The sequence below is a fragment of the Diadema antillarum genome, unplaced genomic scaffold (assembly GCF_040938485.1).
Source record: "Diadema antillarum isolate AM-2024a unplaced genomic scaffold, OU_Dant_1.0 scf00000058, whole genome shotgun sequence".
In the NCBI taxonomy this organism is placed as follows: domain Eukaryota; kingdom Metazoa; phylum Echinodermata; class Echinoidea; order Diadematoida; family Diadematidae; genus Diadema; species Diadema antillarum.
The window spans coordinates 269182-282220 of record NW_027270947.1 but is presented as its reverse complement, the minus strand read 5'-3'; the positions used below and the strand labels follow the sequence as shown (position 1 = coordinate 282220).

Sequence of the window (13039 nt, the reverse complement as noted above, 5' to 3'; positions counted from 1 at the left end):
TAAGGTGAATCCCCTTTATTTCACATTATTTCTCATTACATTTGCCACAAACATAAACAAATACAAACATGCGAAAGAGGAACAACAACAAACAAAACATGATCAAACAACAGGCAGTCAATGAAACTTACATATAATCTTACAGTATATTGAAAATGATTCTTTCCGTGATAGATAAAAGGAAGTATGCGATGAAAATATCTTAGTGTGAATGCATGTGCCATTACATTTAGTTTGAAAGTATCACAATCTGTTTACTGGACGACATTAATACTGTGTCCAAATTCATTCTTTCACATTTTCTCTTTCCTTGTCTGCATCTATTTCCTTATGTGTTTCATTCTGTCATAAAACAATTAGTCAACTGTAAAACCAGACATATTTCGCATGCATGAAATTTCACAAATTTTGGAAGGAGCCAAGATTAGTGAAAATAGAATGCACACAAAAGTTTGTCATTACAATGCATTGAATGCCAGTGACAGTACACAAAAGTTTTATGTCACAAATGTTTGTGATGTTACAGTAATTGATTACATAATTTATCTATTGAGTAATTATTTTACTTGTATACTGACATATTCATGAACTATAATTTTTGTCTGTCTGTCTGTGTATCTAGTAGTCTCTACCCTTCATAGAATATTAATGTATTTAAAGCAAAATCTGAAATCACATCTTGTATGTTTTGCATTTAGGTAGTTTTGTTTTATATTGTTGTTTGTTGTTATGCATTGTTCCCTATTTGCATAATTTTCCATTTTCTTTTCTTTTAAGTGTTTCAACCCACCCAGATGCTGTGCCTGATGCTGGAGCTGGATGTGTTGGAGTCTGAAGAGCAGGAGATGCAGGTTATCCAGGCCCTGAAGAGCATGGATGAGGGGCAGATCATGTACGACGCCCTGTGTGAGAGACAGCTTGCTCTCCGTCAACTGGTGAGATGGTGTACACATACATAAATACTCTTGTCGCATGTGATTGGTCCTGTGGTAGGAGTTTTCATGTCCCTTCCCCACCCTCCTCCTTCCTTTTCTGACTGGTGTCAGAGGGGGTCCCAATTCGGTTCCAGGACATATGTTCCTGCGACAATTGCTCCCATGAAATATTTAGATGCTAAGCCAAACATAAATTCTACCGTCAAACATAGCCCCAACCCTAACCCTAATCCTCACATCAAACTAAACCTAAACTCTTACTCTAATCCTAAGTCCTTGGAGAAAATAAGACTGCAGCAAATGTCGCAGGAGCAACTGTTGCGTCATCCCCAAAACACACATGTGTGCCTCAGAAAGTGGAGATCCTGATTGTGAGAGAGTCACAACCCACACACGTGAAAGATCCAGCTTCATTCATTCATGGCAAAGAGCAGGGTGCATAAAACGCTGAAGTAGTCCACCCAAAGCACACACAATTCATACACCTAATCTCCATGGAAGACTAGCAGCGCTATGATAGTGCAGCTGAATACAGGCTATCCAGCCATGTTATCTTGTACAGATGGGAAATAAAAACACAAACAAATAAACAAACAACAGACAAACACACAAGAGCTGCCAGGTCTTCTATAAGCCCTGCAAAGAGAAAATGCTAAAGCCTCTTTTATTGAGAAATAATTTTTTCCTGTTGAGAAGAATGCAACAAACTCATGAGTGCCTTTCCCTGATAGCTAATGCTCTTTAAATCCTCCCTGGTTTTCATGTCTGAATGTTTGTAGCCCTTCCAGCTCATACACATGTATAGAGAATGACCAGTGGTGGAGGGATCAAACGAAATGATCCATTCCACTTGTTTGAAATGACATTGTGTGGGAGGTTATAAATCTGTGAATGTATTCCAAACAACAATGGTCATTATTTGTTAGATTACATTGATTTGTTCCTTTCGAATAGGGCATACTCTCACCTCGATTGAATAGTAACGCAATTTCAAATTGTTCAGTCGGGTGATGTCATATTGAAGGTCAATGCAATACATTCCATATACTAATACTAGTATCTTGAAAAGTGTGTGGATGGAGAGTTAGAGACCAAAAGAATGAGAAAAAGACACACCAACTGACACCTTCATGCACAGATACAGACAGAGAAGAGGGTACACATTCAATCCCTATGCATTCTGTCTCATAATCCCCCACAATCCGTACAATTCATGCATTCCACCATATTGCAAGAGAATCTCTTTGTGATGAGCGTGCGTTCACATCAGCACAAACCTTCATCACAACTTTGCCTTTGTCTCTTCCTACCCCCCCCCCCCCCCAACCACCACACAGCAAGAGAAGGGCGGTCCCAAGACCCTGTCCCTGCCGTCCAAGTCGACCGACGTGGACGTGGCCAAGCTGTTCAGCGCCGGTCCCCTGGGCAATCTGGAGAGCCTTAACCTGGCCTTCACCCATGTGACCAGCGGCTGCGCCGAGACCCTCATCAAGCTACCCAACCTCAAGCAACTCAATCTGTGGTCCACGCAGGTGAGAGAATGTGGCTCAGTCTAGATGTCTATACAGATACGATAATTTCACATTTGTCTTTGGTTTTTAAATGCTGGACCCAACTGTGGGAGAATTTATGTTGTAAACCCTCATCTAGTGTGACAGCTCTTACTGTAAAACGTGATATATTCGTGGCATGAATTTTTTGCGAATTGGAGTCGACAGCCTTTTTTGCGGCATGAAATTTTCGTGAACTGCCATTGGCATTCAATGCATATAGTGTAGACAAGAACTTTCACGTGCATTTAATTTCGCAAATCTTGGCACTCGCGAAATTCGCGAAATTAAAATGCACGCGAAAATTCCTTGTTTTACAGTATATGTGAGATGTAGTTATCGAAACATATTTCATGTTAGTAACTGCACAGTCTTTGCATTGTATTTAATGAAACGCAACTGCTACTACTACAAGTACTCCTGCTACTGTTACGTCCACTACTGCTACTGTTACTTCTACTACTACTGCTGCTGCTACTACTACTACTACTTGTACTACTGGTACCACTACTACTACTAGTACTACTACTACTACTACTACTACTACTACTACTACTACTACTACTACTACTACTACTACTACTACTACTACTACTACTACTACTACTACTACTACTACTACTACTACTACTACTACTACTACTACTACTACTACTACTACTACTACTACTACTACCATGTCTACCATGTCTACTACTATTTCAGAGCATATTTAACTCTATTCTTTTGTGAGGTGTGTCTGAATTATCATCATAATAGTTAAATTTGGTTTCACCTGTAAAGTGTGTCCATGATTATAGTGGGTCCTCCTGGTGGTATTATCTCTGCCAAGGATGTTATATTTTTGCTCGTTTGTTTGTTTGTCTGTGTGTCTCTGTTCAAAAGAACTCAAAAAGTTTTTTCATGGATTTGGATGGAACTTACAGGAAAAGTTGAGAATGACATAAGGAGCAGATGATTGATTTTTGGTGGTGATCTGGGAATTTTTATAGATTTTATGAAGTATTTTTGATATTTTGGCAAGTAGGGTGAATGAACCTGGGAGTTTAAGCTGCACCTAGTTGAGGTTTGCACTACGCACACTAAAGTGCGCTCTCTGCTCTGGCGAGGTGCCGCACGGCTGAAGGCTGATTACGTATACGAAAGACTTCTATATTGAGAAATTGGGCAATTTTCAACATACATGTATGAGTGAAAATCACTGATCTCCATGGAAGAACAAAATCCGTGGTGGAAATGAGCTGCTTGGCGGAGGTCTGCACTCTCAGAGCACTTCTCTAGTTTTACTAGATGTTAAAGATAGAAATGCCTATGCTGATAAAGTAGCTTGCTTTGTTCATGCTCTAGATTGTTTGGAAAGACTTGAGGCTGTTTTCCACAAATATTGAAACTGTTAAATGCGGAGATTCTGTGAAGTATTCCTGTCCCAATGCCATTACACACAGCAAATCTTGTGAGCCATTTTTAATTCCAAGGTGTTCAAATATGTATATACCTTTGCCTCCGAGGACGTCAGATGCATTATTTATTCATGTGTGTGTGGTCTGTAAACAGCTGAAAAGTTTCAACTACAATATATGTATATTTTTTTCTTCTTTTTTTTTTACGCTGGTAAAACTGCTCACAACAACCCCTCCATCAATATGAGGGTGGAGCTTTTTAGGCTTTGTACCTCACCTGAGCCAAACCTCAAGTGAATTTTCATGATTATTCATTGTCTGTCGTGCATAAACTTTTTTACATTACCATCATCTTCTTCTTGGAAACCCCATGGCAGATTTTCACCAAACATGGCAGGTAGCACTCCTGTAGGGGGATAAGATCTATATTTGTTTACCACCCATTATTATAAAGAGTCTTAGAAATCTTCTTTTCTGAAACCAGACATGATAGAGCTATGTTAGTGGAATAGATTAGTACATTATTTGGTAACTGTGACGGTAGTTTCAAGTTTGTGCAGGGCAGATCTGGGGATAGGCTGGTGGGATGGGGGGGGGGGGGGGGGGGGGGGAGGCAAGTCTTCAGCCCAATTGTAGGAAACTTTATGCTATCCACATCCAGTATGGCAGCTCACACGAGAAACAGTTATCAAAACATATTCCAAGGCCCTAACTTTGCATAATTTTAACAAAATAACTTCTGCTGCTGCTGCTACTACTGCTTCTACTACTACCACTACTACAAATACCACCACTACTACTCCACACCACTACTACACCACTGCTACTTCTCCTTTTACCATGGCTACCACTTCTTCCAGTGCAATGTACTGCTACTATTTCAGAGCCTGTTTAAGTTTGTCTGTCGTGAGGTTTGTCTTAATTATCAATGTATAGTTAAATCTCCTTTCACCTTTAAGTCTATGCGCATTTAATGCTGGTTCTTCAGGTGTTATATTACTGGATGATAAACAGAGAAGTGACTGTGCTAATAAAGTAGATAAATAATAGACATAATATAATGAATAAATAAAGTAGCTTGTTTTGTTGATGCCTGTAGAATGTGTGGAAAGACTTTAGGCTATTTTCCACAAATTTGAAACTAATTCATGTGTAGATTCTGCCAAGTGTGCCTGTCCAAATGCTTTCACACACAACAAATATTTGGGATGGCCTTTGTTTGCTGTTCATGCAATTGCATTTGGTGTTGTGCATCGCATAGTGTACTATTCTTTGAGCTATTTTTAAATGCTAAAGTGTTTAAATATTTACACCTCTGCACCTAAGGACGTCAGATGCATTATTGATTTATGCAGTACCGCTTGATCTGTAAACACTGGGAAAGTTTCAAGTGGAAGTAATTTTTCAACTGCTGTGGAATATGTCACTTGGCAAAAACAAAAACAAAGCACTACAATATGAGAGGAAAGCATTTCCTTTCTTCGCTTTTTTAGAGGAGGAAAAAAAAGATATACTTAAAGAAAGAATTTTTTTTTCTTACATGCAGTTTGGCGACTGTGGACTGGAACTCATCACGGAACACATGCACGAACTGGAGAGTCTGAATCTTTGTGAAACTCAGGTCACCGACGACGGACTGCGCTGTCTGGTCGACCTCAAGAAACTCCACCATCTGAATCTCAACAGCACCCCTCTCACCACCAGGACCTTTAGGTTACTCACTGTGAGTGTCTTTTTTTTTTGCTCTCATCCCTCTTTCTCTTTCTCTGTCTATTTGTCTGTCTGTTTGTCTGTCTCCTTCTCTCCTCTGTCCCAGTCATACTGTGTCTTTGATGCTCATTCGATAATGAATAATGTGTGAGGGGGGACACCAGTATACAGATAGACTGGTGTGAGAGGGAACATATAGAATGATCCATCCAAAAGGGTTTGGAGTGCTACTATCAAAGGGAGGTGTCAAGTCTTTAGATGAAGTTGAGTGACTTGGAGCCTCCCCCAAGAGACCAGATCAGCATGTACTGGAAATGAGGAAATTGTCGGGTACATTAATTTTCACGCTTCTTTAAGCTAGCATGAATTCTCATAATAATTGTAAGAAGAATCATACAATTTTATGAACAAAAAAAGTGTTTGCATCTTGTAATGGCCTAACTTTTCAATTTTGTAAGAAAGAACTGCAAATTAGCTCACTAACATTTTTCATGTACTTTAATCCTCACACATTTTAGAGGAGTGCTATCAAGAAACCCTGTTGCCCTCCTCCTATTTAACCAAAATCCCTATCAACTCTGAAGATAAATGTCTCATGCTAGTCTGTTTTTCCCCCCTCTCCTTGATACCTCGTTCTGTTCTCTCAGGGGAATCTGCCCGAACTGAAAACAATGGACACGAGGTACACGGATGCCTGAAGGAGTTTGACGAAAGAAGGAAGAGCTGAGACGTTCATCTCTTCTTTCAGACAAAAGTTTGTGCTTTACCCCAAGAAGCATCAGGGAAACAACAACAACAACAACAAACAGACTTCAAAACCGGCAGACAGACCGCGTGTAAAAATTGAAAGTGACCCACAAGGAAGAGAATTTACTATGCGATGAATCATGGAGAGGCTTTAACTTTCACGGCAGCATCTACCAAAGGTGGAAAACTTTATTGATGTGAAGACTTGAAAAGAAAGAGAAGAGAAAAGGAAGAAAAGAAAAGGAAAAAAAAACAACAACTCCAAACAAGTTGAGTGAGTGGCATGTATGTAAAATGATTGAAATTTGTGTTGATGCACTTCAGCCTTTGTGACTGTAGGAGATGCGTCGGCAGTGTTTAAGTGGTTTTCGCATGTCTCTCATTCCGTGTCATAGTTTGAATTATTTGTGGAAGCACTAACATGCGATGCACAGACCAGCAGCGTAAGGTTGTGATGTGGCATTCGTGTTACTAGATAGGTCTCTTGGGATCTAGCGTGCTTAATGGAGTCTCGTGTCACCCGCGATGTCGTTGCCGCTCAAGTTCGTTGTGTGTCTTCTGACAGCCAAGGTTGTACTTTCATCGATGACAGATGAAGCTACTTTCAGACTCTGTAATTTCTTTCACACAGCACCTCGTATTTTCTAGTGTTGTTTCTTTGTGTTATGATATCTTTTTTTTTTTTTTGAAATGTAAGGAAAAGCAAATGTATAACGTTGTAAAATTGTTGGAAAATTATTAAAGAGATAGATTTGTTTTCTTTTTGAGTGGAGATGTTCATGTTATTTGTTGATACTTAGATCTCTGATAATTTCCTTCATTTGTTTGTTTTTTATTTTAAATGGAATACAGTTAGACCAGAGTTGGGTGTGTTTTTTTCCAATGTATGATTTTCATGTGTCAAAAAATACATGCAAATAGGTCATCAAAGTTATTTATCACTGACTTTATCATGGCAACAATGACATAATTGTTATGAAAATTTCTCCAAAAAAAAAAGAAAGAAAAAAGAAGATATACAGGTACATGTGTAATGATGTTTAACAAAAGTTATACCTCTATGAAATCATACTAAACTACATTTTGTGACACAAGAAGGATAGATTTTGTATTTCTGCTTCCTTCTGCCAAGCGAACTGTAGTTTACAATAGGGCCAATCAAACCACAATTTTTTGAATACTCTAAAGTAGATCAGCATTGATTTATATAGCAATTGTATCAATTAAAACCAACCAACTCTTCCCTCTCCTCACCCCCCCCCCCCCCCCATGTGACATATTTACAGTCCTTGGACAATGCCAATGGCCATGTGTGACTGTATGCGAGTCAAATGGATTTTCGCACTACCTCTAGAGGGCGAACTATATAATAGTGTCTGTGCACACAAGGAGCTGCACATGTGCCCTAGTTAGTAATGGCGGACTTCGCTTCGTACGCGCAAGTAACATTTTTACAGGGCGTACTTGAACTTTTGAAATTTGATGCGAGTCCCCCCTCCTCGATATGGCTGTGCTCCTGGGTTGCTCGTATGCTAGCATGCTAGCCTTGAGGGGTAAGCCTAGCACCTCGCATCTCTCTCTGCAATTTAATCGCAGAGCAATTACACAGGGCGTGTGGCGAGTAAGCAATCAAGTACCTGCTTATGATATGAGCTCTTTGATGCCAGTTGAATGTCACAACCATTGTTCCTATTATTCCATATGGTTGCATCCAAACCTGTAGCTGTGTCTGCTACTTCAGTCAGTCAGTTTTGTGGAAATGACATTTTTGGTGTCAAACAAATGACAGCAGATGGATTTTTTGATGACTCAATTTTTTTTTTTTCGCAGGTTGCATTTCTATCCTTCATTTTCAGAATTTTCTCTCTTTTCTTTTTCCAAATCTATATTTGCTCATTTATGTAGTGCAATAACGATGGAAGATATTTGTATGGAGTTTATGTAGAGTATATTATAGATATATATTTCTTACGCAAAGCAGACCAAATCCCTGCTCCCAACATGCTTTACATATAGGAGAGAATCTGTGAGTGTGTCATTGAGGTGTGTGTAGATGAAATGCTAAATGTTATCACATGAAACCCTCTCGGGAGCGTTGTGTTAGCACCCAGTATTACAGTGGCTCTACGAGTTTCCAATTCAATCCCATTCCTTAAAATCTCTTTCTCTCTCTCTCTGAAGTTTGTTTATAAGGTCCAATGTATTTCAAGGCAGACCAACATTGTAACAACTACCATTAGAACGTTACTAACCTGTTTTGTCACAATATAAGCCTCCTTGAGAGCACTGAAGTGTTCTAATTTTGTGCGTCTGTGTGTGTCTAGTATGGCATTCAAGGATACCTAGAAATTTGTCTTGATCTTATGACGGCTGTGGCATCATTTTTCATATCCATCACGTTAGATAATGTGTGATGGTATGTCACTAGACTTCACATACTTAATGAAAGTCATGTAAATGGCTCACAAACCTCGTCCATCAGGATTATTCTGGTATTAGCCTTCTTGTGAGACCCAAAGTCTGTTCTCCCCCAAAAGCCGAGCTGAGAAATGCCATGTTTGTGGCCTGCTAGTGCTCAAAGCAAAGAGCAAAATCAGAGCAAAATGATGTCACAATCATTTGACCAAGATGGGCCTGTGTGTCCTGTGGGCCTTATGTCAGTTATTTATCTATTAGATTCAAAGGGAGTTTTTTCCTTCTTAAAATACATCAGGCCAAGAGCATGTCAACCTTTATAAGTTCTCGCTCTGGGGGCACCATCATTGGCTGCTGAGGGTAACAGGTGCTTCCCATCAGGGGTCTCCTCGGGACACAATCCAGGCACTGTGGGAGGATGAAAGGGGTAGGGTAGCCAAGGATGAGGGGTAGGATGACTGAGGATGAGGGGTAGGGTGGCAGAGGATATGGGGTAGGGTGGCAGAGGGGATGAGTGTTAGGGTGGCAGAGGGTGAGGGGTAGGGTGGCACAAGGGATGAGTGTTAGAGTGGTATAGGATGAAAGGGGTGGGGTAGCAGAGGATGAGGGTTACGCTGGCAGAGAATGAGAGGTAGGGTGCAACAGGGGGTGAGGGGTAGGGTAGTCGAGATGAGGGTAAGGGTGACCAAGGATGAAAGGGGTAGGGTGGCAGAGGGCATGAGGGTTAAGGTGACTGAGGATGAAAGTGGTAAGGTGACACAGGAGATGAGGGTTAGGGTGACTGAGGATGGGGATAGAGTGGCGGAAGATATGGGGTAGGGTGGCAAAGGGGATGAGGGGTAGGGTAGCAGAGGATGAGGGGTAGGTGACACAGGAGATGAAGGTTAGAGTGACTGAGGATGAAAGGGGTAAAGATGAGGGTTAGGGTGACTGAGGATGGGGGGGGGTAGGGTGGCAAAAGATACGGGGTAGGCTGGCAAAGGGGATGAGGGGTAGGGTAGCAGAGGATGAGGGGTAGGGTGGCAAAGGGGATAAAGGTTAGAGTGACTGAGGATGAAAGGGGTAAAGATGAGGGTTAGGGTGACTGAGGATGGGGGGGGTAGGGTGGCAAAAGATACGGGGTAGGCTGGCAGAGGGGATAAGGGGTAGGCTGGCAGAAAATGAGGGGTAGGGTAGCAGGGAATGAGAGGTAGGGTGGCTGAGGATGGAAGGGGTAGGTGGCAGAGGATGGAGAGAAGGGTAGAAGGAGGTAAGGGATAAGGTTGCAGGAAAGACAGGCAAGGTGCCTGAGGATGGGGCAGAGGGGCAGAGAATGAGGATTTGTGTGGTTGACAATGTATGTGCAGGAACAAAGAGGATGAGGGACAGGATGGTGAAATATATGGGTATATGGTCGACGGTGGTGAAGGATGAGGATAGGGTAATAAAGGATGAGGGATTGGGTGGTATAAGATGAGGGAATGGGTGGGTAGTATAGGATGAGGGATTGGGTGGTATAAGATGAGGAATGGGTGGTTTAAGATGAGGGAATGGATGGTAAAAGATGAGGGAATGAGTGGTATAGGCTATGGGATTAAGTCGTATAAAGGATGAGGGACTGGGTGTTATATGATGACGGGTTAAGTGGCGGATGATGAGGTTTAGGGTGACTTGGCAGATGGAGTGGCAGTGGATAATGGGCAGAGTAGTATAAAACTAGAAATATCACTGAAGGTGATTAATACCCCGCCCCGTGACAACAGTCTTACCCAAGGAACGATCTTTCCTTGATCTTCTGCCATTTAAATGCCGTTAACATGGCAACGCAGCTTCCGACACGTCCGAAAAATATGTCTTGCACATCTTCCCACCAAGACTATTGTGTGTGCCACATTTCATAAGCTTTTGTCAAAAACTGAGGAAGTAGTTCAATCCACAAGATCTTTCCTTGATCTTCCGCCATTAATATGCCGTTACCATGGCAACGCAGCTTCCGACACGTCCCAAAAAATATGTCTTGCACATCTTCCCACCAAGACCAATGTGTGTGCCACATTTCATGAGCTTCAGTCGAATACAGAGGAAGTAGTTCAATCCGCAAGATCTTTCCTTGATCTTCTGCCATTTATATGCCGTTACCATGGCAACACAGCTTCCGACACGTCCGAAAAATATGTCTTCCACATCTTCCCACCAAGATCAAGGTGTGTGCCACATTTCGTAAGCTTTGGTCAAAAAACTGAGGAAGTAGTTAAATCCGCAAGATCTTTCCTTGATCTTCTGCCATTAATATGCCGTTACCATGGCAACATACTTTCGGATACTGTCGAAAAATGCGTCTTGCACATCTACAACCAAAGGCACACATCTGTACCAAGTTTCATGGAAATTGGGCAAAAACTGAGGAAGTAGTTTGCAACACAAAATTTTCCATCATTTTGGCTCATAATATGTGAGTTGTTACCATGGCAACATACTTTTTGTCACTGTCAAGAAATGTGTCATGCTGACCTATATCCTAAGACAAACATTCAATATGAATTCCATGAGAATTGGAAGAACACTGATGAAGCAGTTTTGCCATGAAGCATTTTGCCCTATATTTTACCAATAACATGCCGTTACCATGGCAACGCACTTTTTGCCACTGCGGAAATACGTGTCTTGCACATTAACATATTCAGATGAACATCTGTACCTAATTTCATAAAAATTGATCAAAAACTGTGGGAGGAGTTCGCGACGCAAGATTTGTACCCATTTTTGCCCATAATATGCCGTTACCATGGCAACGTACTTTTGGGTAATGTCAAAAAATACGTCTTGCACATCTACAACCCAAGGCACACATCTGTGCCAAGTTTTATGGGAATCGGTTGAAAACTGAGGAAGTAGTCCGCGACGCAAGATTTGCAACGGACCGACCGCCCGACCGCCCGACCGTCCGCTGATTCCTATATACCCCTTCAAACTTCGTATGGCGGGGGTATAATGAGGGGTAAGGTAGAAGATATGCTATAGGCTGGCAGATGTAGAAGGGGATTAGGGATAGGTGGTAGTGGCGAACATTGGTTTGGGAAGGTTGACAATAAGATGTAGAGCAGAGGTAGGGTGGTATTAGACTAGTAAAAGGGCGGGGCAAGAAGGAGTAGAGCGACAGAGGATGAGGGATAGTTTAATGGAGAATAAGGGGGTAGGGTGTTGAAGGGTAGGGTGGAAGGGGATGAGAAGTAAGGTTGCAGGGGTGGTGGGTAGGGTAGCGGATGGGTGTGGGCTGGGAAAGGATGAGTGGTGGGATGAGAGGCAGGATGGCGAAGGATCAAGGCTAACCTGGAGCAAGGCAGGGCTGAGGAGCGGACTTGGATCTGTGGCTGGTGAACATTGTTGCAGCATCTTCATCAGCTGGTCAGCAGCACTTCACTGGGGGTGGTCCTCATGTATCTATAAGACACGGTTCAGGACCAATGATTTGGGTCCATTATGACTGCTGGAACACTGGGACAACACTCTGGAGAATGAGACAGGGAGAGATAGAGTGAATTAATAGAAGTAGGGGTAGGTAGATAGACACACATGCAGAGGGAGAAATAGCAAGGGATACATTTAAGAGACTCCAGAATATTGAATCAAATCTGCACGTAATGACAAAATACTTTTAATATTCCAAACATCTCCCATATAATATGGCACTTTAATGCAGATCTCATTTTGAGACAAACCTGAAGATTTTTCTTCAACCTGTTGAAGACAGACTGATTTAGCTACAACACACATTTCCCATAGACACCTGCCCGAGTATACTCGGGACTCCTCCTCAACTGATTAAAAGTTCTTATATGGGTAGTTACAAGGTGACCATTCCTAAGATGGTTCTTCCTCTTCTTGAATTTTCAAACTCTTTCTCAAATTGTCTTGACTTTGCTAATGACAGTTGTTTCAATCCCTCTAAAATATCCACTCGATAAAACTCACATATGTACTATAATGGGCATCAAAATAGCAAGGTGTCAAATGCTCAATCAAATTTCAATCAGTGGAACATTATCTTAAAGTGGAATGAGGACATATGACAAATGCATACACCAGAATTGCTGTTTTATGAAAATGATTGGACATACCAAGGAGATGGGCACATACACTAATTAACCCATCGCTTACAGCAAACAGGTTTGCCATGTATTAACTCTGTGGGAGTTACCTTTTCTCAGCTGTAGCAGATTAAGTGGTAACCCTTCCGTGTGATGGTATGCTCAATTGAAAAGGACCTGCCATGATGGCTGGGGAAAATAAAAAAAACTCAAAG

The 13039-nt window shown here is 41.6% G+C and overlaps 1 protein-coding gene across 1 annotated transcript in view; it reads left to right on the top strand.

The window, feature by feature from the left end:
- The window catches only part of LOC139715972 (C-Maf-inducing protein-like), an 81233-nt gene extending 74271 nt beyond the window's left edge, over window positions 1-6962 (top strand). The window contains exons 14-17 of the mRNA XM_071627521.1: window positions 795-935; window positions 2273-2467; window positions 5432-5608; window positions 6243-6962. Coding sequence (XP_071483622.1) covers window positions 795-935; window positions 2273-2467; window positions 5432-5608; window positions 6243-6293 — 564 coding nt within the window. The 3' untranslated portion in view covers window positions 6294-6962. The remainder of the gene's footprint in view (window positions 1-794; window positions 936-2272; window positions 2468-5431; window positions 5609-6242) is intronic.
- The last annotated feature ends 6077 nt before the right edge of the window (window positions 6963-13039 follow it).